Genomic DNA, 26,503 nt, shown 5'->3' with positions numbered 1-26,503 from the left:
TCACCATTGTACCATCGCGCTTTCACCATCGCGCCATCATGTTTTCACCATCGTGCCATCGCGGTTTCACCATGGTACCATCGGGCTTTCACCATCGTATTATCGCGTTTTTTTACCATCGTGCTTTCACCATCGTACTAGCGCGTTTTCACCATCGTGTCATCACGTTTTCACCATTTTGCAATCGTGCCTTTAGATGTCACGATGATGAAAACGCAATAGTATGATGGGGAAAGCGCGATGGTACAATGGTGAAAGTGCGATGACACGATGGTGAAAGCGCGATGGTACGATGGTGAAAACACGATGACACGATGGTGAAAGCGCGATGGTACGATGGTGAAAACGGGATGGTACGTTGGTGAAAACGCGATGGTATGATGGTGAAAATATGATGGCGATTTCAAACGTGATGTTACGATGGTGAAATCACGATGGTACGATGGTGAAAACGCGATGTTACATCATGTTATCACCATAGTACTATCGCACCAACGCGATTTCACCATCTACTATCGCATTTTCATCATCGTACCATTGTGTTTTTACCATCGTACCATCGCGTTTTCACCATCGTACCATCATGCATCGCGGTAACAAACTAAATGAAAAATCAGGACTGTCCAAACGGAACACCGTATATATCTACTTGAAATATAATTTGTTTTTAATCCGAATCACTGTTTAGATGAAAATAGGAGGGAAAATAATCTGTTTCATGATGAAACGGTCCATTTTAACACTCAATTCGTTAACTTGGAAACGCCGCCACAACTACATTTCAAACACAAGTATAACAACTTTACGTTTTCTGGAAACTTCAATCAAATTTACATCGCATAGTATTCTCCGAATTTTGATATTTGGTGTATAAAATATATAAACAAGAGCACCGCTAGGCGGAGCATTATATGCCCGAAAGTGTTTTTTTAGTAAGGATGAAGCATTTGTAAGGCATGGGAATTAAATAAAGTATTACCTCCTTCAAATAGCAATACTCCTATGAAGTTTGAATATTGTGGGCCAAATGGAACTTAAGTTATGCTCCGGAAACTGTTTCCATTTTTAAAGTAATAGTGACCTTGAACTTTGACCTTGTGACCCCAAAATCAATAGGGGTGTTCAACCCAATATGAACAATCATCCTATGAAGTTTGAACACTGTGAGTCACATGGAACTTGAGTTATGTTCTGGAAACTGTTTTCAGTTTTAAGGTAAAAGTGGCCTTGACCTTGTGACCCCAAAATCAATAGGGGTCTTCTACCCAATATGGACAATACTCCTATGGAGTTTGAATATTGAGGGCCAAATGGGCGAAAGTTATGCTCCGGAAACTGTATATAGTTTTAAGGTAATATTGACCTTTGACCCCAAAATCAATAGGGGTCTTCTACCCAATATGGACAATCATCCTATGAAGTTTGAATACTGTGGGCCAAATGGAACTTTAAGTCTTAAGTTATGTTCCGGAAACCAAATTGCTAATGGACGGACAGACGGACGCCAGGTGGTATAACATAATATGTCCGAAATTCTTTCGGGAATATAAAAATGAAAACACAGTCACTTGACACTTGATTTTAATAGCGACATGCTCGGAAGTAACTCTATCATTTACCAGGTGTGTAGATTTAATTCTAGATTTGTACTGAACATTTTTTAAGAAAAATTGAGACTTTTCCAGTTTGCACAATTGTTTGAAATTGGCGGCAAAACTTTCAGTAGGTTAATAGTAAGGTAATAGGACATTTCGGACCAGACACTTCGGACCAGATTTTTGGACACTTCGGACCATATTTCGGGACATTTCGGAGCAGATTTTTGGACATTTCGGACCATGTGTTGGATATTTCGGACCATGAGTTCTTTATTACCTGCCAGAACACAATTTAACTTGGTAAAAATTTACTCTAAATGTACGTAAATCAATTTCAAAGCACCCTGAAATAACAAATAATCATATATAAAAAAAAGAAATAAATGGTCTGTTGAAAAAAAGTTCTGGTCCGAAGTGTCCCCATCATGGTCCGAAATGATCAACTCATGGTCCGATATATCCCAAAATCTGGTCCGAAATTACCAAAAAATCTGGTCCGAAACGTCCGTGGTCCGAAATGTCCGTAATTCAATGGTAATTGTTATAGATATATAAATAAATAGCACCGGCGGATGTTTACAAGTTTTCATGGAGATGTGCAAGTGTCAATAGTTTTGGATGAAGAGTGTAAGATAGGGTAAATAGATAAGATTGAATCATGAATTATTTTATTTCTAGTTGAATTGGATTTACAAAACGTGTTCTGTAGTTTTTTTTTCTGCTATAGCCCACAGGCATATTTTGTCTTGCCAATAATGGTCAAATTATTCACGAATTCGAAAACCTAGGTAAACGCCGTTTTCCGGTACTTTCTGTACATAGCTCTGGGGAAGGGCAGCACGAAAATGGAAATACCCAAATACACCCAAATATACCCAATTATTGTACAAATATACACAAATATTGTCCAAAAATACTAAAAGTAAATGTTTTATACAAAAAAATGCAGTTTATATTAATAATATGAAATTAGGCAAAGCCTATGAACGGGGAAGTCGTTAAAAAATTCCTTTCATTCTTTTTCCGTTTTAAAATTGTCATTCGGTATTTTATACACCACTTCCGTTTTCACTCGGAACACTCGACGTTTATTATTTATCCGAAAAGTTGAGATTGTACCGTTATCGGAATACATCGTCTTTTATCATTGAGTTACATTGTAAATGGCGGCGCCTAACTAGAACTGACACTGAAAATTTTATTGATAGGTATAGAATTCTATATATTTTTTAATTGTTTTTTTATTTGATTTTCTTATAAATATACACGTGTAGTCTATAGCCGGCCAAGCCAAAGCCCGGAGCCGCTTCGCGGCCCCGGGCTTTGACTTCCCCGTATGAAATTAGGCAAAGCCTATGAACGGGGAAGTCGTTAAAAAATTCCTTTCATTCTTTCCGTTTTAAAATTGTCATTCGGTATTACATGCACCGCTTCCGTTTTCACTCGGAACACTCGACGTTTATTATCATTCGGAACTGCCTCGGCTATTATCTATAATATTAATCTTATCCGAAGACTGACAGAAAGGGCCGAGTTTATTATTTATCCGAAAAGTTGAGATTTGTTCCGTTATCGGAATAACCCGCCTTTTATCATTAAGTTACATTGTAAATGGGGGCGCCCGACTAGAACTGACACTGAAAATTTCATTGATAGGTATAGAATTCTATATATTTTTTAATTGTTTCTTTTAAATATACACGTGTAGTCTATAGCCGGGCAAGCCAAAGCCCGGACCCGCTTCGCGGCCCCGGTCTTTGGCTTCCCCGTATGAATTACAATATACACATTCACTAAGATTAAATCAAACATACCCAAATATACATTTTCCTATCATTGTGTTTTGAACCAAAATTAGTCCAAATATATTGAAGTGCCAAAGCTATATTCTGAGAATTATTTCATTCTGGGCGAGATATTGCCCAGAAACGAAAAAAGCACAATATCTTGTTGTGTAGTAAAATTAGATGGACTAGAACCAAAATATACCCAAATTCAGCAATTAGGGCCTACTCGATCCATTAAAGCTATATAAAATTTTTAAAAAATACGATGGACACTTGTATGAAATTTGATCAAAGTTATACCAAAAAATAAAAAATAAATAAATGTAGACAACAAATATCATATCTTTATATCTTCAATTGCAAGTATATTCATTAATGAACCTACTGTTAAGATAAGCAAATTTATGTCACAAGTTTATTTTCTTACAACATCTGAACTGCCCATTTCAATGGAATGAATGAAAGTTACAGCCGCCTAAGTCATAGACTATGTTGTAAATATTAATTCATTTTCTCATTATAATCTGTATCTTATACTAATAAAAATGAATATTGCTATATTTGGGTATATATGGGCAATATTTGGGCAGAGATCTGCCAAGAATTTGAAAGTACTGGGCCCTGGGCCCACTTGGTCTGAAAATGATGGGCCATTTTTACCAAAGTATGGGCCTTGGGAAAATAACTAAACATTGACTTAAATGACTGTGAAAAAGTTTGTAGATAATTGAATTTCCCTGGTAATAAAACTTAAATCATATTTAATGACAAGTGGTTCACTTATAATTCAGTACTTAACCAATAATTAAAAATTATGCCTACATGGTAACTTTCTAACTAATATTAATTGCAGGCAAAATACTTTTTAAATGGCTGCTCAAAAATTTGATATGCAAATTTATTCACATAATTGCTGGTTCTTACTTGTAATGTCTTATATTGCGCATTATCCATTGAATTGTTCCTACTTTGCACCAAATGTCCCTTACCACTGTGTATTGACGAATTTTATTGCCCCTTGTATGCCTCTGTGTAGACAGCATACATCAAAGACATTTACCGACAGACCTTTTGATCATGAAAAAAGTCATGCACAATGTTTCTCTGATTGGTTAATCACCCTGTCAAATATTCTGATGACGAAATATACATCTTTTTTTACACTTCATCAGCCAAAACTTGCGTGAACTTGAGTGACCTTAGGGTTGATCAAGTTGAACACCTGTCAGATTATACTGTAACGTACCGCATTTCTTAAAATAGCAACACTTTTTTTCAGTTACCGAAAAACATTTTAAATTAATTTGTTTGTTTGTTTTATTGGAATAAATTTACGGTAGTAGAAATGAGTATCTGTGTGGGAAAGGGATTATGAGAAGAAATGCGGTAAGTAGATAACATGGACAAAAGCTATAGGGGAACGGATAAACTCAAGAATATGCGTAATTACAGGAGCATGGGTAACATGTTGCTGTTGGTACCAGTTTTGTCTGGATGACTAAATAACCCAGCAGACAGTTTTGTTTTGTTATAAGTCTGGCACAGATTTTAGATGCGCCCCTGGCCCTTTGCTGCCGATTTTCCTGCGCCATTCTCATTTTTTTAGCGCCAATGGCGCAAAATCACGTCCTCGGCAGTATATTGGGTATATTTGGGTATTTCGTGCCGCCGCTGAGGAATTCACCTAATGGTGTGTAATATCGAACTCAATGTTTTCGGCCTGTTTTTAAATTAAATTGAAATAAAACAGTTATTTTTTTATAAGAAAGTAATAAAATATCATATGAATAATTCCAAAACAAAAAATAAAGTAAATACACAAGTTTACGCAGAAAATAACCTTATCTATTATGGAAGATTCCACTACGTTTGTTTAAATTTTTTATTGATTTTCATTATAAACAATTTATTTTTTTGAAAAATTTGCAATAAATATTAAAGGAATATTGATAATTTTCAAAAACATCAAATTTTTTCACCTTAAACGGTAAAATAATGATGGAAAAATAGAAATATCATGTAAGTGTGTTATGTACTTCATTTGGTTTAATTCCCCAGAGCTCAATCCGTAACATACTGGAAAACTGTGTTTAGCTAGGTTTTCGAAAAGGTCAATCATAAAATATTGAATACTGCCAACCCCACAGACACTAGTCTTGGGGAGTGGAGCTCAAAATGTCTTTAAAATCTAAATAAAAGGCATTTTTGTCAATCCCACCACATGTACTTATCATATACACGTAATAGAGCGGGTAAGGCTATTTTAGGATACTTTAAGGTAAAATAGGGCTAGAATATTTAGTACCCGAAAGATACGATTTTACCTTCATATGCTCGATACGAAAAACTTATCCCTGGCAATATAACTTACTTGTCAGAGCTCCAGATAGCGTGCGTATTTGATATTTAGAAAGAGGATGTTTTGAACATAAAAATACAATATATTTCCATATTATTGCATGAAAACTAAAAATTCTGTTGTCAACAACGCATGTTAAAAACCAAAGTAGCAGGAAGTACAGATGGGAGGTAACTCCTGTAGATCAACCTGTGAAATTATTGATAAAGTTTGTGCCAGATAATCATCGTAGGAGTTAACATAGTATAAATTTTGTTTGGGCGTCTATTGACATGCTTATGCCTCAATATAAACAAAAATATATTTTAATTTCTTTCACTAACTTTGTTGTTGGAACAAAAAAACATGTTTTTCACCTGCAGTTTTGTACTCGGTTTAGATGGATACCGAAAATAAGCTATTTTCGCGAAAGTTAGATCGGGGGTACGAAAATAAGATTTATTTTTGAAATAGTGCAGTTATCTGTTTAAATAATTACGTTAATTATATATTTATGCATTCTTTTAATGATTTTACAGCAAAACAAAATTTCAGAACCCCAAAACATATCTAAAAGAGTGCAGTTTGAGCCTTAAAATACATACATATGAAAATAGCTCAAATTGCTGAGACATATTTGCGTTGTTGACAACAGAAATTTTAGTTTTCATGCAATAATATGGAATATCAAAAGACAATCATAACATATTTTTATGATAAAAAGTTTATTTAAATTTAATCCAAAGAGTATTTCGTTGTATTTTATAAGGAAATGCAAATTAAAAACCTTATATGGAAACGGGTCATGCTCGATTTTTAAAACCAAGGGAGGAAACTCTACATGAAATTTAACCAAAATATATTGTCTGAAATATACTGGCTTCATGATGACCAAAATGTAACTGTATGACAAAGAACAGAATTACAAGTGAATATCAAAATTAATGTTAATGATTTATGAAGAATCAATATGATAATTGAGTTAATTAATGTCAATTTCCATTACACCCCATATATAGGCCTTTTTGTACAGTCAGGGCATTTTTTGTCAAAATTGTCAAGGGGTCTGGGCCTGTTCATTTTGTGAAAAAAGCTTGATAAGTCATAAATTTGTGGAAAAAAAATAACATATTACTTGGCATTTTGCAACATTTTTTTGAAATTGTGAATTTTTTTCTGCCATTTGTGAAAAAAAGTGCAATTTTGAATTGTGAAGGGGCCTTATATCGGCCCCTGTTATAGAAGGAAAAAAGCCCTGACAGTGTCTATCTTTAGTGACATCTTGGGTTTTTCCAATATATTAACCTTGCCTTTCAACAGTCGTAGTTCCCTTGCTAATTATTTAAAGATTAATTTCAATTCACAACTTCAAAATATTGTGAAACACAATGTCCGGTAAATTGAGTTGTCTATACAATTTTTTTTTCTTAAAATGCCCCACTTATTAGACACATTTTTTATGGTCAAAATGTTAAAAAAAATATGTTTGTTAGGGTAAGGTTTAAGTGTATTAAAAACCCAAAATCAATTCAGTAAAATTCCATTTTTTTATGGTTTTAAATAAAAGTTATAATGAAAAAACATCATAATTTTATTTTGTCTGGTAATATGAAGGATCCCAGCATATAAAAAAACACTTTATTTAACACGTTCTGAAACAAATTCATATTTCAACATCTATAATAAGAGTCATAAAAACTTTACAGGAATGTGTATCAGCATGTGCAGTTGTGCACCTTGGTGTTTGGGGATTTGTAGATTAATTTCAGTATTTGTAGAGTTATTGCCTTTGAAACATTACAGGAATGTTGTGCACATGGGTGTTTATGGTGTATTTATTTAGTATTTCTAGAGTTATTGCCCTTGAATTAGTAAAAATTTGCAATTTTCAACTTGAGCATGTATATCTCAAAAAGTATTTGACCTAGAGTCATGAAACTGTAAAGGAATGTTGGTCAGCATGTGTAGTTGTGCACCAGGGCTTTTGGTTGTGGATTTGTTCAGTATTTGTAGAGTAATTGCCCTTCCAAAAATGTTGTGTGTACATTGAGTGCTTGAGTTAGAATCAACCAACATTACAGGAATGAGGATCAACATCACTGTGAAGCTGTGCACCTGGGGTTTTGCAAAGTGGATTTTTTTTCAGTTTTGTTAGAGTTATTGCCCTTGACTTAGTACATGTATAAATTACAGACTTGTTCATGAATAGCTCAAAAAGTATTTGACCTTGTAGTCCTGAAAGTATACAAGAGTGTTGGTCAGCATGTGTAGTTATGCACCTTGGGATTTGCTTGTGGATTTATTCAGTATTAGTAGAGCTTTTGTCATTGATGAAGTAAAAAATTTTAGTTTTCAACTTGTGTCACGTGGAGCTTAAATAAATTTGACTTAGAGTCAGTAGATTGACAAAAAAGTGGAGTTTGGGGGCACCCATGTTCTATGGACACATTTCTAGTTCCAACTAAAACAAAACTTTCTGCAATGATAATTGAAAACTTGGTTTTGTGGTATTGCCATGTTTCTTGTTCATAAATATTAGAATTTTTACATGACAAAAATGAATGTGAATCACATTACATACACAAGTGTATCATAACAGAACTAGCATTTATCTATAATTAATCTAATAAAACATCTGTTAAAGAAAAGGCTATGGAAGAAAAAAGAACTTGTAGATCTAAAAATTAAAATATTTTCATGATTATACTTTTGAATTATACTTTTGAATGATATTTAACTGTTTTTATTTTATTTTTACTATCACAGAGCTATTTCATAATGCTTTAAGCTGCTCCAACTACTAGCAATAGCTGGAGGATTAGCTCTGAAAGTTGGAACCAGGCAGAATGGTCCAGTTGAGGTTTGACAGTGATGATGATGATGATGGTTACATGCTGGAACCATCCAAGGAGAAATTTACAATCCGTAAACCAGTCACACCATATGTCTGCTCAACACCATGTGATTTTGATGATGAAAGGAAGTATCTGGCACAGGAAGTGTTCCCACAGCTTGAAGAGCTGTGTCATCAACGTGGAACTGCCTTTTCTCCAGTAGATATAAAATGGTTACCAGACAGTCTTCAAACAGACAGTGGTCACCTGCTACGTATAAACCTCGACTTTATTACGAGGTGCAGCCCTTACTTTATATGTTTACTTGGAGAATCATATGGACCTCATAGAGTGCCAGAAGGTGGAAAATTGCCAGAAAATTTAAATAGCTTACCAGAAGAAGCTTCGTGGATAGATAAAAATTTTTTAGTTGCTGCAAGTGCTGGATACACATGGATATTGAAAGAGGTGAGACAAACCATAATTTTTATAATACTATACAAGTTTTTAGTATTGTGGCATTAGACCTAATTCATGTAGCCTGGTGCTTTTAGGGAGAAAAATGTCTTGTCTATGACTAATGGCGACCACTTATTCACACCGTATTACCGGCGGCAGTGATGGCAGATCACTGCAGTGATGGCAGATATCTGAAAATTACCGATCGGTACAGGTAGGTTATAAATTTGGTTGGTTTAATTATATTACACAAATACGGCCCATATCATTGCTATAAAACTATTGTCCATTGAATGGAGATACTGTAAGGTAATTTTGGACTCGTTTTTTTCCTGTTTTAAGACTATTTTGAGCAGGTTAAAAGTGAAAGCCTTGGAAAAAATCCGTGAAAATGTCTGTTTTCTGTTCAAAATATCTCAAGTTTTAAGTAAATGGCAGGATTTCCTGTTATCAATATAGACGTTCATCCATTGGGGTCACGCAAGCCAAATATCTACCCCGTGAGTCTTTTCTTGAAAGTTTTACAGACGCTCAATCTTGTCCGGTCGAAGAAAAAATGCTGCCGTTGTAGGCAGATACATATTATAAATGCTGCCGTCGATGGCAGAAATACCACGAAAGTGGCTAACATTCTGACAGAAAATCAAGTTCAATCTTTTATCAATTCCTCTTTTCTTTGCGTCCTTTTAGTCGGAATTGAGACGTTAAACTATCTTTTCTAATATTATCTCAAGATAGAAAAGTTATTAATGCGGTGTGTGCATCGAAAAAAGCTTTTTAGCAACATGCAGTTACAATACAAAAAGTGATGATTTAGTACGACAAAATTTCACTATAAATAGAGAAATGAACATGAAAAACTTCATTTTTCTATATTCATGCATGTGTGCTTGATCTGTTTATATGAATTGAAAGGTCAAAAAAGAGAAAAAGAATATAACAAATCAAAAAATTCTAGTTTTTTTCCTATGAATACAGGATTTATTTTCATCTTGTGATATGAATCATCGAAAGGTTCATCTTTATAAGTTGTCATGGTTACAACTAAAATGAATGAAAAAATATATAGTTAAATGGGAGCACGTGATGTTAGAACTGTTGTTAATAGTTTAGCATAGTAAATGTAATTCAAAGGCAAACTACAACGCTATTACAAACATGAAAATTTAAAGAAATGAATCCACGTTGTCGTGTTTTTCAAGAACTTGATAATATAGGTAAATATTTGAAATGTCAATAATATTATCTTTCCATTTTACATTAACATACATTGTTTTATGATACACTGATGCCAGTTGCGAGGTTAATAGTCTCCCCTTTATTACATCAATTTAATAATTTATAATCTGCGCCGATTAAGTAAATTTCAGCCTTTATTTGTCATAAAGCGATGAACATTATTACCTCGAGAAAATAATGTCATATGCTAGCAAATGAATATCCACTTACAGAAGTTACTTGCTGTAATATGCAATTGGCGTTATGTCTTAAAAAGGGAGTGCGCTGCTAAACTTAAGATACATATATATATAGTATTGTATGCATGTAACTGACAGACACAACAGATCAAGCACACATGCATGAATATAGAAAAATGAAGTTTTTCATGTTCATTTCTCTATTTATAGTGAAATTTTGTGGTACTAAATCATAACTTTTTGTATTGTAACTGCATGTTGCTAATAAGCTTTTTTTTCGATGAACATACCGCATTAATGAAAAAAATAAAAAAATCTACAAAACAGCAATTTTTCTTCAAAATTATATGTGAGGCCATGTTTTAACATGGAAAACACGTTTTTGGGTAATTTCGTTTTTTTTCATCATTTTCTGTTAACCCATTACCAGATATATACGCCTTTCTACGCCTTTTTCACCCCCCCCCCCTCCTTTTTTGCTTTCTCAAATGGTGAAAAAATGCCTTATTTAGGCCCCCAAACACTTGTTGTTGTTTTGTTTAAAAAATTGACCACTTTTTCGGCGCGGCCCCCCCCCACCCCCATCCAAAAGATACATCAGGGGGTTGCCAGAAGGGGGATGTGCCCCCTTCTGTTTGGGGGGTTTGAAGGGGGGCTGAGTCCCCCTCATCGCCAAGAAAACTTTGGACTTGTGGGAGGCTAAAAATGGCCCCAGGTCGATCATAAGGTAACGTGTAACCAATGCTGAAAAGCCTTTGACTCTATCTCAATCCATTGAGAAGTGGCAGCACTTTGAAATCAATTTTGATGGAAAAAATCAACGCAAAATAGTGATTTTTGGCAATTTTGAGATGTCCCCTAGTTGCTATGGTAACAGGAAATTTCAGACTGAACATGTTGTTACAAAGGCAATGGTCCAGTCAACATTTGTGCCAAGTTTGATTACGTGCCAATGGATGAACGTCTATATTGATAACAGGAAATCCTGCCATTTACTTAAAACTTGAGATATTTTGAACAGAAAACAGACATTTTCACGGATTTTTCTAAGGCTTTCACTTTTAACCTGCTCAAAATAGTCTGAAAACAGGAAAAAACGAGTCCAAAATTACCTTACAGTATCTCCATTCAATGGACAATAGTTTTATAGCAATGAAATGGGCCGTATTTGTGTAATATAATTAAACCAACCAAATTTATAACCTACCTGTATCGATCGGTAATTTTCAGATATCTGCCATCACTGCAGTGATCTGCCATCACTGCCGCCGGTAATACGGTGTGTTATTCAGTCTTCAGAGTTATTATCAACAACTACTGTAAATCACTTTATATTCGCGTGATCTTTATATCGCGAAAACCCAATCCACGGATTATTTCGCGTATTCATGAATTCGCGATGGCAGGGTTAGAAATTTATATTCGCGATTGTTTAAATTTAATTTCCGTAATATATCAGGGTAGGTTGAAGTTAATTTCTATACTGTGCCGCTCTAATTCAAGGTTAATGTTAATGGTGTTAATAAGAGACAGTATTTATATATTTTTTATTTTAAATACAAAATGTACCTATATACATTGACTTATTATGAACATTTTTTTTTAATCATTTGTCACATTTGGTTTTTGTTTGCAAATAAAGTGTTAAATGTTTGTAAGAAGATGTACTATATTATTTATAATACTTAATCTACCGTATGATAATTGTCCGTTGATCACTGTTTTACGTAAATCTATTGTCATCTAAAAATATGTGTTCACATTTGTCTGTAAAGTAAGTGCAAAGTTTGTGGATATTGTCGGAAAATAATGTTAGCTTTTTGTGTTTGATATGATGAATTCATGAGGAAAAAGGAATGGGAAAAATCTTTAACCTTCATATCTTTATTATGATGTAAATTAAACATTGTGCATATTAGTTATTTTGTATTCAGTTATTGTATTCATTATAAAACTTAAACACAATTAAAAAAAATGTCATCTGATTTATTTTTTTACAATTTATGTTATGTTATAAAATTTACGCGGCATCATGAATTCGCGACGCAGCCGATTCGCGAATAATAGCGAAAATTAAAACATCGCGAAAAATACCGGATTTACAGGATATGGATTTTTCTAGGAATATTTGTATAATGCATCAGACCAGAACTAGTCCTAGACATATATGTTTGTGAAATGTAGTTGCTGTTTGGAAATAAGAGAAATATGTTACAAAAATGTTATTAAAGGGATGCTAAACAAGGTGTCCCAATTTTTATCAGTCTGCGATATTTTAGTTCAGTTTTTGAGCTTTACAAACCATTTTACCGCATTTGAATAATATTTTTAGAAAAAGTGCACATTCATAAACATTTGCAACCAGTAAAGCAAAAACAATGTTAGATTGTCTATATTATAGTACCTGTTAGATATTATTTGCCTTATATAATATCGTATACATGGACCTATTTGTTCAAAACATTGTGGTGGCAGAGCATATTTTCTTGTTTTTGCCATGACATTTATACATGTATTTGTTTTCATTGAATAGGTACATCAGAACTGTAGTATACCTGAACTTGAGATAATTCAAGCGGCTTTCCTGAGTGACAACAGATACTGCCAGTTTTACTACAGACAACCAGAACATTTAGACCATAAATTACAAGGTAGTACAGAACCTTTATCATAATGGAAAGAAAAACCTTAATTTATATACTGATACCAACAATAATACATTCTTCTGTTATAGTAGAGAAATAGAGGCTGCAAAATTGTATTAGAATATAACCATATGTGGGAAAAAATATAAGCTTCATGCAGGTTTTTTAAACTATTTTACAAACATCATCATAAGTGTTATGTTTTTTGAGGCGATACTGCCTTCCTTATGACTTATGTGTTTCCAGAGCCTCGTTTCCAACTACTATTCTATCCATGCATACAAAAATCACTTTAATATGATGTCATTAGATAAACCAGAACAAATTTAGTTTCTTAAATGCCGTTTCATAGAAATACAAAACAAAGACAAGTTTAGGTACTTTTTAGTTTAATATTGAAATACTCATTATGAGTAAAAATCTTTTGTCTATTGAGAATATTAATGTCTGTAGCAATAAGCCTTATTCCTTTTATCAGCATTACATAAACACTGTGAGAAGATTGGGCAAGAAACTAGTAATGTCATCGGAGGTGTTAATAATTCAATAATTAAATTAGAAGTATAGAAGGATAAAGCATATTTGACATTTCTTTCTTTGCTTTTCATATGTTGTGTTTTTACATGGTCGATATAGAATAATTTTACAATGGCCCTTCAGAATGTTTCTGGGGTTCTAACTAAGTGGACTTTTATATTGCTTGCAATACTTTGATAATTGATTGTTTCTTATTGACCTTAAGTGGAGATTCTTTAAAGTATCTACATAAATCTATTATAAGAAATAGTAGATAACCAGCACATGTTACTTTTAAAGATTGCAGATGAGTTACTCAAATTTATGTTTTTTGTTGTTGTTTTTTGTGATAGACATATCAGGACATGAAAGGGAGAAAATAATTGCATTGCATAAACCTGAGAGTGAATATGCAGACTTGAATATACGAGATTTGAAGCAGCGTATAGTCAACAAAGGACTTCCAGTGAAATATTTTCAGACGTGCCAAGAGCTTGGTTCACATGTACTAAAAGATTGGAAAGACATCATTGATGAAATGTACCCACCGTTACTTGGTGGCCTTGGAATGTTAGGTGTGTATAAAATTGATATGCATGTTCATAGTATAATGGTATGACATCTGTCCATCTGACTATCTGACTGTCCATCTACTTGCTCTACTGGAAATTAATAGGGGGGCCATCTAATTGTAAACAGAACAAGAGAACAATTAAGTTCATTCTGTATATAAAATATAGATTGAGGAGCCAAAGGCCCTCTATTAAAGAAAAGAAAATAACAAAAGAAATAACCCCTTATGCAATATCTGTTGTATGTCTGTCTGTCCATAGACAATTGACTTCCACATGATAACTATTGAAGGATATTAATGATTCCATGTAACTTTGTTATATCAAAACACAGATTAAGTTCAATTTTGGTTGCCCATTACTTGATTTAAATAGACTAATACAAAATGTATATGAAAACACATTTAAGTCTTAATATGTAAAACTACAAAGCCCAGAGCTTAATATTTGGCATGTAGCAACAATATGTAGATTTCTACAAAAGTTGTATTTATGACCCTCAGATCAAAATTGGCCCTGACCCTGGAGTCACTTGCTTTATATAGACTAAGGTATAATAGGCAAATACATCTTATCTTTAAGTTGATAACTACTTTGACTTTACCTCTATATTTGACATATAGCTTTGCCTTGTAGACCTCTAAATTATGCATTAATGGTAAGAAAATATTGTGCTCTTGGAGGTCATGATTATAGTATGATAAGGATAATTAAGATAAAACAGTTTTCAAACAAGTTTTTATATCGAGTCCCTACCCTTATTGAAAGATTATTTTTGATTACTTAAACAAATTTACATTTCGGTTTATATTGCCAGGCCTTTACGGTGTTCTTGTTTCACCAATGCAATCTAATTTGTAAAGTTTACTATGTGTCAAAATGGATGGATCACTCAGATGATTAAAGAATGTAACAAATTTTCATTTAACAAATTTAATGGTTGTAACATTTGGTAGACAGATCTAAAACACTGTTCACATGTAGGAGATCATGAATGCACATTTGTCAAAAATCATGTCCATGAGAGTATAGATGAAGAATATTCTGGATAGGATCATATTTCACAGATCATAACTGTATAAATGAGTTTGTGCTTTGATTCTAAATGAAACACAGCTTAATGTATGTTTTATATCATCTTTTACTTGAAGAATAAAAGAAAAATAATTTCTTGAGTACAATTACAACTTACAAAGTGAACAGTTGGGTTTTTGTAACTCTTGTTTCAATCTTGTTAATGTTAAATATGGTTGAAAAAAATGCAGATCATTACAGTATTTGTTTGGTGTAATAAAATAAATAACAAATAGGTTTGTGAGTAACACTCAAAGTATCATCTCTCTGAAAAATACTGTTACCCTTGGCTAACACCTCGGATAACAGTGAGTATTTTCCTTGGAATGATATTTTTACTGTTACCCACAAACCTTTCTGTAATTTATTAGTTATTCATTTAAGCAGAAAAGAAACATGTTCTTAAAAATTGATCTTGGGAGAGACTCATTTAGAAATTGATCTCGGGGAGAGACTCATTTAAAAATTGATCTCGGGAGAGACTCATTTAGAAATTTATCTCGGGAGAGACTTATTTAAAAATTTATCTTGGGAGAGACTCATTTTAAAATTTCTCTCGGGAGAGACTCATTTAGAAATTGATCTCGGGGAGAGACTCATTTAAAAATTGATCTCGAGAGAGACTCATTTAGAAATTGATCTCGGGGAGAGACTCATTTAAAAATTAATCTCGGGAGAGACTCATTTAGAAATTGATCTCAGGGAGATACTCATTTAGAAAATTTATTTCTGGAGAGACTCATTTAAAAATTTATCACAGGAGAGACTCATTTAGAAATTTATCACAGGAGAGACTCATTTAGAAATTTATTTCTGGAGAGACTCATTTAAAAATTTATCTCTTGAGAGACTCATTTAAAAATTTATTTCTGGAGATACTCATTTAGAAATTTATCACAGGAGAGACTCATTTAGAAATTTATCACAGGTCAGAGACTCATTTAGAAATTTATTTCTGGAGAGACTCATTTAAAAATTTATCACAGGAGAGACTCATTTAGAAATTTATCACAGGAGAGACTCATTTAGAAATTTATTTCTGGAGAGACTCATTTAAAAATTTATTTCTGGAGAGACTCATTTAAAAATTTATTTCTGGAGAGACTCATTTAAAAATTTATCTCTGGAGAGACTCATTTAAAAATTTATCTCTGGAGAGACTCATTTAAAAATTTATTTCTGGAGAGACTCATTTAAAAATTTATTTCTGGAGAGACTCATTTAAAAATTTATTTCTGGAGAGACTCATTAAAAAATTTATTTCTGGAGAGACTCATTTAAAAATTTATTTCTGGAGAGACTCATTTAGAAATTTATCACAGGAGAGACTCATTTAGAAATTTATCGCAGGAGAGACTCATTTAGAAATTTATCACAGGAGAGACTCATTTAGAAATTTATCACAGGAGAGACTCATTTAGAAATTTATCACAGGAGAGACTCATTTAGAAATTTATTTCTGGAGAGACTCATTTAAAAATTTATTTCTGGAGAGACTCATTTAAAAATTTATCTCTGGAGAGACTCATTTAAAAATTTATCTCTGGAGAGACTCATTTAAAAATTTATCACAGGTCAGAGACTCATTTAAAAATTTATCACAGGTCAGAGACTCATTTAAAAATTTATTTCTGGAGAGACTCATTTAAAAATTTATCTCTGGAGAGACTCATTTATCTCTGGAGAGACTCATTTAAGAATTTATTTCTGGAGAGACTCATTAAAAAAATTATTTCTGGAGAGACTCATTTAAAAATTTATTTCTGGAGAGACTCATTTAGAAATTTATCACAGGAGAGACTCATTTAGAAATTTATCTTTGGGAGAGACTCATTTAGAAATTTATCACAGGAGAGACTCATTTAGAAATTTATCACAGGAGAGACTCATTTAGAAATTTATCACAGGAGAGACTCATTTAGAAATTTATCACAGGAGAGACTCATTTAGAAATTTATTTCTGGAGAGACTCATTTAAAAATTTATTTCTGGAGAGACTCATTTAAAAATTTATTTCTGGAGAGACTCATTTAAAAATTTATCTCTGGAGAGACTCATTTAAAAATTTATCTCTGGAGAGACTCATTTAAAAGTTTATTTCTGGAGAGACTCATTTAAAAATTTATCACAGGTCAGAGACTCATTTAAAAATTTATTTCTGGAGAGACTCATTTAAAAATTTATTTCTGGAGAGACTCATTTAAAAATTTATCTCTGGAGAGACTCATTTATCTCTGGAGAGACTCATTTAAAAATTTATTTCTGGAGAGACTCATTAAAAAATTTATTTCTGGAGAGACTCATTTAAAAATTTATTTCTGGAGAGACTCATTTAAAAATTTATTTCTGGAGAGACTCATTTAGAAATTTATCACAGGAGAGACTCATTTAGTAATTTATCACAGGAGAGACTCGTTTAGAAATTTATCACAGGAGAGACTCATTTAGAAATTTATCACAGGAGAGACTCATTTAAAAATTTATCACAGGAGAGACTCATTTAGAAATTTATCACAGAGACTCAGTTAAAAATTTATTTCTGGAGAGACTCATTTAGAAATTTATAACAGGAGAGACTCATTTAGAAATTTATCACAGGAGAGACTCATTTAGAAATTTATCTTTGGGAGTGACTCATTTAAAAATTTATCTCTGGAGAGACTCATTTAAAAATTTATTTCTGGAGAGACTCATTAAAAAATTTATTTCTGGAGAGACTCATTTAAAAATTTATTTCTGGAGAGACTCATTTAAAAATTTATTTCTGGAGAGACTCATTTAAAAATTTATCACAGGAGAGACTCATTTAGAAATTTATCACAGGAGAGACTCATTTAGAAATTTATCACAGGAGAGACTCATTTAAAAATTTATCACAGGAGAGACTCATTTAGAAATTTATCACAGAGACTCATTTAAAAATTTATTTCTGGAGAGACTCATTTAGAAATTTATAACAGGAGAGACTCATTTAGAAATTTATCACAGGAGAGACTCATTTAGAAATTTATCTTTGGGAGTGACTCATTTAAATCATAGTCCTTAAATTGTTTCATAACTGTTTATATGAAATGACAGCTTGTGTCCAATCCTATATATAGTGTGTTCCCATGTAGATTGTAACTTATTTTAACCCTACATATCAAAATATCATGAACAGATAGTGAAGAATATAGAGAATGGATGAATCATGAAGTTTTCTCTGAGAGCAGACGACATATTTACTTGAATCACTCAGAGTTACGTACCCTGAAAACAGAGTTGACAAACTTCTGCAGTACTGTACTTGATGAACCTGCGTATGATCATGATGAAAATTTAGATCAAAACTACAAACCATATACAGTTTCAAATTTTCTGCGGAAACAGTAAGTTACGAAATTAAACAATTTATGTAATGAATAATTGGAATGCTTATTAACTTGACTATTCGAAGAATAAGGAGAGCTATATCCTAGTCCCCAAGTGTTTGTGTAACCTCTTTTATTAAAGTTTACATTCTACCTAAAATATTTTCAAAGTCCATAGAATTGTTGACTGGACACAACCATCAATTCAAGAAATAAATGATAGTGCATTGATAGTCATGTCCATGTCTTTTTGTCATTCAGTGACAGATTTTGTTATAACTTGGCTTAGATATATGGTTCTTTATAAGTTTGTAGCTTAGAGATCAAGGTCTCGCTAGGACATCTAAGGTTCATAGTTTCATAAAAGTACATGAATGGTTATATCCAGTCCTCAATTTTGTCATTTGTGAATGGATTTTGAAATAATTTTAATAAAACTTCTGTCGCACGCAAATGCCAAGTCATGAGTTTAAAAAGTGAAGGTTGTATCCGAATGTCAAAGTAGTACATTGATTATGCTGGTCATATCTCTTTGTCATTTGTACATGAATGCTTTTTTAAATAATCCAGCTCACTGAAAATATAAGAAAATATTTGTTTATGTTTCTATATTCTTGTAACACTCTTTTTATAGTAACCATGCCTTTGATGCAAGTCAAAAGTCATAGTCCATCTACAGGGCCCAGCTTTAGGGTCATTTATCTCTTTGCAACAACAGTTCTTGTTGAATTCTCAATTCTGTGTTTTTTTGCGCTATTCTTAATTTATCAAATAAATCATATAATTTTCAGACCGGAGATATGTGTGAAATATAAATCAATCTTCATGCTCAAAGGTGATCGTGGAATAGGCAAGTCATCTCTAGTTGCGAACTGGGTCAAACAATTTATGGCTGAGCACTCAGAGGTGAAAGTCTTAAGTCACTTTGTAGGTTGCAGTGGGAGAAGTAGAGATGTTGCAACATTCCTCAGAAGGGCTATTTTAGAGCTTAGAGAGGAATATTTAACTGATGGTAATATAGTTATTTTGATCTTGTCATATTGTTTAAATTTTACATAAATAGATTTTGTTGAGGTTTAAAATGAATCAAAATTGAATTTTTTCTTACCCCTTAAGAATCGTCAAGTGATATTTAAAAATGAGTGATTAATTTTGGTACTAGTTAGTATATGTTAAATCTTAACACTTATAAAATCTCTACAAAATGTTTACTCTTACTGTATTTAACATTTACGATTCTGTTGCTGCCACCACATGTAATATAGAACAGACCTACAATTCCATGCAGTCAGCTGGTTTATACAGAATTTATAAAGTTCAATTCTGAAGGAAGACAGACTCTTGAATCTATTCCTGTATCAAAGCAATGACCAAGTTTCTTGCTCAAGGAAACAAAGCCATGCCCTTGATGGAGGTTGACTCTAGATGGCCATAAATCCTTACATTTCTAGACTGATGTGTTAACCATGGGGCCCCGCAAATCAACACTGTTGCTTGTCAAACTTTAAAATTTATGTCATAATATCCCTAGAAAAATCTGTAAGTCCATTTAGGAAATTCAGTAAGTTACGACGGGTTAACAAGGCTAAATGTGAAATAAGAACCTTCAATAATGAATTTGTGTAATTAATGTACAAATGTTTTTCAAAATGTAAGATTAGGGGACATGATATTCAATCTTTTTTCATGTAGATATATTCTCAAAGGATTGATTCTATATGAAAGTGCCCTACACTATAAGATTTCTAAAACATTTCAGATGATGATTGCCATCCGGATGGAGAGGTGTCGAGGCAACAATTTAAGGAGCTATGTGGGAGTTTTCAGTCAGCTCTGTCACTAGGACCATGTGTGATATTAATAGATGGAGTAGATGAACTAGGGGCTACTATGGGACTAAGCCCCCAAGAGGTTGTTATGATATTTGCATTTGTAGTACCACCATCAAACATAGTTTTGGGGGTGAGGGCTATGTAGGAATCCTTTTATACTTCCTGCCTGTCCTGATTTTGTTTTTGCAATACTTTTAGCTCACATGTTTGCTTTGAATGTTCGTCGCCCATCAGTCCAAATTTAATTGATTAACACCCTAGTGGTAACATTTTTGCCTTAACCATCACCAAACTTGATCAGGATGAATGTCCCAGTAATTGCTTGAACAAGTATGAACATGGTTTATCTAGGATGAAAAACTAGGTCACAGGAGCAAAATCTTTAAACACTAGTGACTACTGTTTCAGTGCAAATATCCTGGAAAGTGGTCAGAAAGCTTGTTTTGATGATTTCTAGCCCAACTTCGAATATGGGTCATATGGGGTGAAAAACTAGGTCACACAGACCAAATATGAAAAAATCTTTTAATCATGCTGATTATTTGGTAAATTAAGACGTAACTCTACAGGAATGATCCTTGGATATTTGTCTATAAAAATTGCTCATATGTTTCTGGTCTGCTGAACATGATGGTTGCCAGAGCAAAATTATTGGGTAGATTTTGATGAAATTATAAGAAATGATCATTGGATGGTCCTCTATAAAATTGCTCAAATGGTTCAAGTCTGCTGACCAAGATTTCTGCCAGAACTAAAAAATTTTTTTTTAAATTCTAGTCACTATTTTAAAGTTCATTAGGTAGTAAATAATATGAAAGATACATGTATCAATTCAACATATTTATTGTTGTAATATACCAACCCATGCACACTGAACTTTCTAAAAAGGATGTTTCTACGAATGTTCTTAATAGTGCAGTCTTGTCCATTTAAACCATCTACTCAGGTGAGCGATTAAGGGCCATGTAGGCCCTCTTGTTTTTTTTTTTAACATCTTAATAATTACCCTGACATACAAATCTTTAACTGCATATTCACCATCATGGAAATCACATGCAATGTAAACTTCAAAGTAATAAAAACTGAATTAAAATTTATACCTTGTATAAATGAAATAGATCAAGAAAAGTAAATAGATAAAAGGTTATCAGATATAAAATTAGATAACATAAACAGCATTAACCTTGCAAAAAATATTCTACTGAGATTATCTCTTAGTCTAGCAAAACAAATCCTGACTGCTCAGCTCAGTATACTAATGTGGATTGTAATTTCATACAAATTGAATCATTCAGTGAATGAAATATTTTTATAAAGTTAAAATAATGTTTTTCAAAATATGAACATTAATTTGTATATGTACATTTTTTAAGCTATTTGTCTTAATGTTCAAAATCTAAAAGTTTTTGTAGCAATTTTCTTGAATGCTGATATTTATATATAAAGGAAATTGTGGTTAGGCACTTGTAATTGAAAAGATGGAATTGAAGGCCATATTGACTTTCAAAAATTGTTTTACATATTTTTACACTTTGATTTATTAAAAAATGTGATTTTCAGGTGAAGTTATTTTCCTGGATCCCACTGCCATTACCACCACAGTGTCGTTTTGTAGTAACAACCTTGAACTCTGACTTCAGTCATGGCAACTTGTTAAAAAGGCCTGATACAAAGGTTGTATCATTGTCAAGTTTGAATACCACAAAAGTAAAAGCAGAGATGCTGGAGGATCATATGCAGGTGCACTTTGATCACCTCAAACGGTCACAGTTACAAACAATATTTGAATCTAAATTATCTGGGCGACCATTGTTCTTGAAGATTATGGGAAATGAAATGTGCTCATATAGTGTGTATACAGATTTGAATGTTTATGCTGACATGATCAGAGAAATGTGTACATCTATAAGAGACCTACTTATACGCTGTTTCAAACGGTGGTCTCAGGATCACAGTTGGACATATGAAATTTTGTCTGCTGAGCAAACAGAAAGTGATGCTGCAGGTAAAGGTTTTAGTAACTTTATAGAGATGATATAATGTTGTAAATTGTATAAATTGGAGGAAATAGGCATAATTTAGAAAGTTTCATTGTTATATTTAGAAAATAAGTATCCTTTCGATTTGTGAAAGCTTTCAAGCACTGGTCCCACTTGTCCCTACTTTTTTCAAAGAAGGTCACTTGTCAGCCTGAATTATATGAAATAAAGAAAAATATTTTTTGTTTGCTTACAGGTTATTAATCATTAAACCAAGAAATTTGTTTTCAAGAAACTTTTTGTTTACAATTAATTGATATAAATACAAAATAAAATTATGATGTTACATTTTTCTTCAGATTTTATTGGCTGGGTGCCAGATGTATTGCGTCTGCTTGCAGTGTCAAGGTCTGGATTGACTGCAAATGAGATTTTGGATACTCTTGTTTCTATGGGTTACCAAGAGAATGTGAAAGTTACCCAGTTTGACTGGTTAATGTTTCAGCTTTGCATGGGAGAAAATATTACGCAAAGTCCATATGGCATGTTAAATTTCTCACATCAACACACGAGGGAGGTTGTTGAATATGTTCTCCTACGTAAGCATTGTTTTCAGTAAAAATCATATTAATAAGGGTAATGTTAGAATGTTGTTTTAGCGGGGTTATGCTATAGTCATGTTGATGTCCTATTGCCATAAGCACTATAATATTGATTGTATTTTTATATGAAGAATTTCAGCACCTGGTCGCCTGTCCCCCTTATAGCAATATCCTGTCTGCACTGTATGTTTTAAGCAATGGCAGGAAATTGAAACTTTTTTGCAGAATGTTAGCCATGAAACCATTGCAGACTGCAGGTTTGACCTTCCTTAAGGTCAAGGTCACACTTAGTCATTATGTATAAATTTCAAAATTTCATGTCAGCCCTGTGCCTCTTGAAACTATCAAAGGAAATTAAAATTCTTGGCAATAATATAACTTAGTCTTTTTGTATGAGACTACAATGCCCAAAGCTTAGATATTTAGTAGTATCATTGCCTTGTGAACATCTAGAAAATAAGTGGTAATTATGCCCTGTCAATATTGGCCCCATCCAGGGTGTCACTTGATTTATATAGGTTTGTACACATATAGTAAAACACACTTAAGTCTTTTAAGTTTTTTAAGTCATTTAAAACTACAATTCCTATAGCTTGGGATGTATTATTGAATTGTGGATAATTACAAAATTGTAATCATGCTCCTTGTGTCAATATTCTGTCCCAGGGCACACTTAGTCAGTGCAGACTTATATAGGAAAACATATTTAAGTCTTATATAAGTGTGTGAAACAACAATGCTCAATTTAGATATTTGGCATGTAGCATTGATTAGTGGACCTCTATAAAATATACACAAATCATAGTCCTAAGGTAAATATTGGCCACACTCCTGGGGTCACTTATTTTATGTAGACTACTTAAATAAACGTATGTTGGAAATTTATACCCTTAATGAAACTACAAAACTAAAGTTTGTATATTTGGCATGTAGCATCAATTTTTAGGCTTCTACAAAAGTTATATTAACCATGACCTTGAGGAAAAAAATTGGCCCTACCTTTTGGGTTATATTGTTACGCTGTTTTGCTTGGTGAGCTTTAACTGTGATCTGGTAGGATAAGATGTGTCTGTATGAGCTGTTGAGATGACTGTCAGATATACACTGCTCTAATTTCATTTGCTCCACATGACTGTAAATGTCTGCTTGTCAATTCCACTGTACAATTCTCTTCCCAACTGCTCTATGTGTCTGTGCCCAGGTCAACCTATCAGCTCCTCTGTACAATGCAACTGTGTTGTGTCTGTTAGTCTGCTCTCTGAGACTATCCTCTGTTCTGCTGTAGACCCCAGGTATCCCTTCAGACTGCTCACATTGACAAGTTAGGTTCTGTAGACAGCAACTATCCTTTCTGACTGCTCTCCATGATTACTTTAAACGTTGTCTGCTAGTCCGCTGAGCATTCTTAAACAGACTACCTTTTTGTTTGAACTTCTGTTGAAAAATTAAGAAAGAAGGAATTACAAATGTTCTTTAAAAGTTTCTAATGTTTATTAAACAGAACTGGTGTGTAAACTTAAACAAACAGACATCTAAGTTTTTTGTAATTTATGTCACAAAAATTGTTGTGTTACATCAAGATTCTGTCACAAGTTCTCAAGTTCAATAGCAACAGTTTCAAATCAAAAGTTGATTTATACTTGAACAAGACAACGCGTGAAACTTAGCCAAGACAACACTTGATACTTAGACAAAACAACAAGTGATACTTAGACAAAACAACACTTGATACTTAGACAAAACAACACTTGATACTTAGACAAAACAACAAGTGATACTTAGACAAAACAACACTTGATACTTAGACAAAACAACAAGTGATACTTAGACAAAACAACACTTGATACTTAGACAAAACAACACTTGATACTTAGACAAAACAACACTTGATACTTAGACAAAACAACAAGTGATACTTAGACAAAACAACACTTGATACTTAGACAAAACAACACTTGATACTTAGACAAAACAACAAGTGATACTTAGACAAAACAACACTTGATACTTAGACAAAACAACACTTGATACTTAGACAAAACAACACTTGATACTTAGACAAAACAACAAGTGATACTTAGACAAAACAACACTTGATACTTAGACAAAACAACACTTGATACTTAGACAAAACAACAAGTGATACTTAGACAAAACAACACTTGAGAAAAAACCAACATGTTGAATTATTCAGAATATATGATTTACTTAGATCTTGACTATGGTCAATTTATTCAACTGTGAATAACTAACTTTGTATTATGAATTATGTAGTTTAAAATAACATATTTAGAACATTCAAGATACATTTCTTGCAATTTCTGAGATACTGATGAGGGGAACATGCATATTTTACTGGTGTTTTTTTAAGGGATCGTCTACAGATAAAATTTAGGAAGATGTATAATCTTATGAGTCCTGCAGCTATCATCTTGATAGCAGTTGACGCTCTAAAACTTTTTCTGTGTTGGTCAGTAAATGTAACAATAGTCAAATTCAGAAAAACATAAACATGGTAGTCATTGTTTTAACTCATAAAAATATGAGTGTCACTACTTCTGGCTATAATAAAGTATATCCAAACAAGGATTTATGTGCAGATACTTTATTATTTGATTCATACTTGAACAAAAAAAACATATATGACAAAACTGAAATGTTGAAATATTCTGATATGACTATGACCTTTAATTGACCTTGGCTGTCAAGGTCAAATTATTGAAATTTGCTAAAATTGTTTTAATTTTGTTTTTTATGTATGGACTTGATTCATTCTTGGACAAAAGAGCACTTATGGCATAAATGACATGATGAGTATTCTAATGTGGTCTTGACCTTTACTAACAGATTTGTTCCGTACTTGGACAAAAGGACACATATGACAAAATCAAGATGTTGAATTATTCTGATATGGCTTTGATCTTTATTTGACCTTGACCATCAAGGTCAAATTACTTAAATTTGCTTAAATTGTCATAACTTTGTTGTTTATGTATGGACTTGATTCATTCTTGGACAAAAGAGCACTTATGGCATAAATGACATGATGAGTATTTCTAATGTGGTCTTGACCTTTGAACGACCTTGACCATTAAGGTCAAATGTGAAGTATTAATTTTACTTGTTACAAAAAAAAGTTTGTAGGAGTACTTACACTTTACTATACTATTGAGCATGACCTTGCTGACTCTTGTTGTACAAGAAAGTGATATTTTTTTTCTTAGAGATCCATTTACTACAACGTTCTTCCTAAGATACATATGTTTGCCCTACGAAATAAGAAAGAGTTGAACATGACCATCCCTTGGCAGTGGCTCTTGATTAAACAAATAGATTATGCATGTTGATTCAGATAAGACAATGATTTTATCCAATGTTTTGAAGATTACTTAAAGGTTATTATTTCACACTTTTGAATAAAGAAAGGATTTGAAAGCATATTATTTCAATAAAGATGATTCTGTTACATAGAATACATGTAATTCCTATTAATTTGGTT

At 32.7% G+C, this 26,503-nt stretch overlaps 1 protein-coding gene across 1 annotated transcript in view; it reads left to right on the top strand.

Moving 5' to 3' along the window:
- Positions 1-2,163: 2,163 nt before the first annotated feature.
- The window catches only part of LOC132745238 (TPR repeat-containing protein DDB_G0287407-like), a 58,473-nt gene continuing 34,133 nt past the window's right edge, over positions 2,164-26,503 (top strand). The window contains exons 1-9 of the mRNA XM_060734094.1: positions 2,164-2,235; positions 8,490-9,025; positions 12,968-13,085; positions 13,949-14,170; positions 18,402-18,609; positions 19,383-19,603; positions 20,351-20,502; positions 21,984-22,428; positions 22,762-23,001. Coding sequence (XP_060590077.1) covers positions 8,570-9,025; positions 12,968-13,085; positions 13,949-14,170; positions 18,402-18,609; positions 19,383-19,603; positions 20,351-20,502; positions 21,984-22,428; positions 22,762-23,001 — 2,062 coding nt within the window. The 5' untranslated portion in view covers positions 2,164-2,235; positions 8,490-8,569. The remainder of the gene's footprint in view (positions 2,236-8,489; positions 9,026-12,967; positions 13,086-13,948; positions 14,171-18,401; positions 18,610-19,382; positions 19,604-20,350; positions 20,503-21,983; positions 22,429-22,761; positions 23,002-26,503) is intronic.

Source organism: Ruditapes philippinarum, unplaced genomic scaffold (genome assembly GCF_026571515.1).
Source record: "Ruditapes philippinarum isolate M1 unplaced genomic scaffold, ASM2657151v2 ctg8_1_1_1_1, whole genome shotgun sequence".
Classification (NCBI taxonomy): Eukaryota; Metazoa; Mollusca; class Bivalvia; order Venerida; family Veneridae; genus Ruditapes; species Ruditapes philippinarum.
The sequence above is the reverse complement of the archived record's forward strand: the minus strand, read 5'-3'. Positions and strand labels throughout refer to the sequence as shown.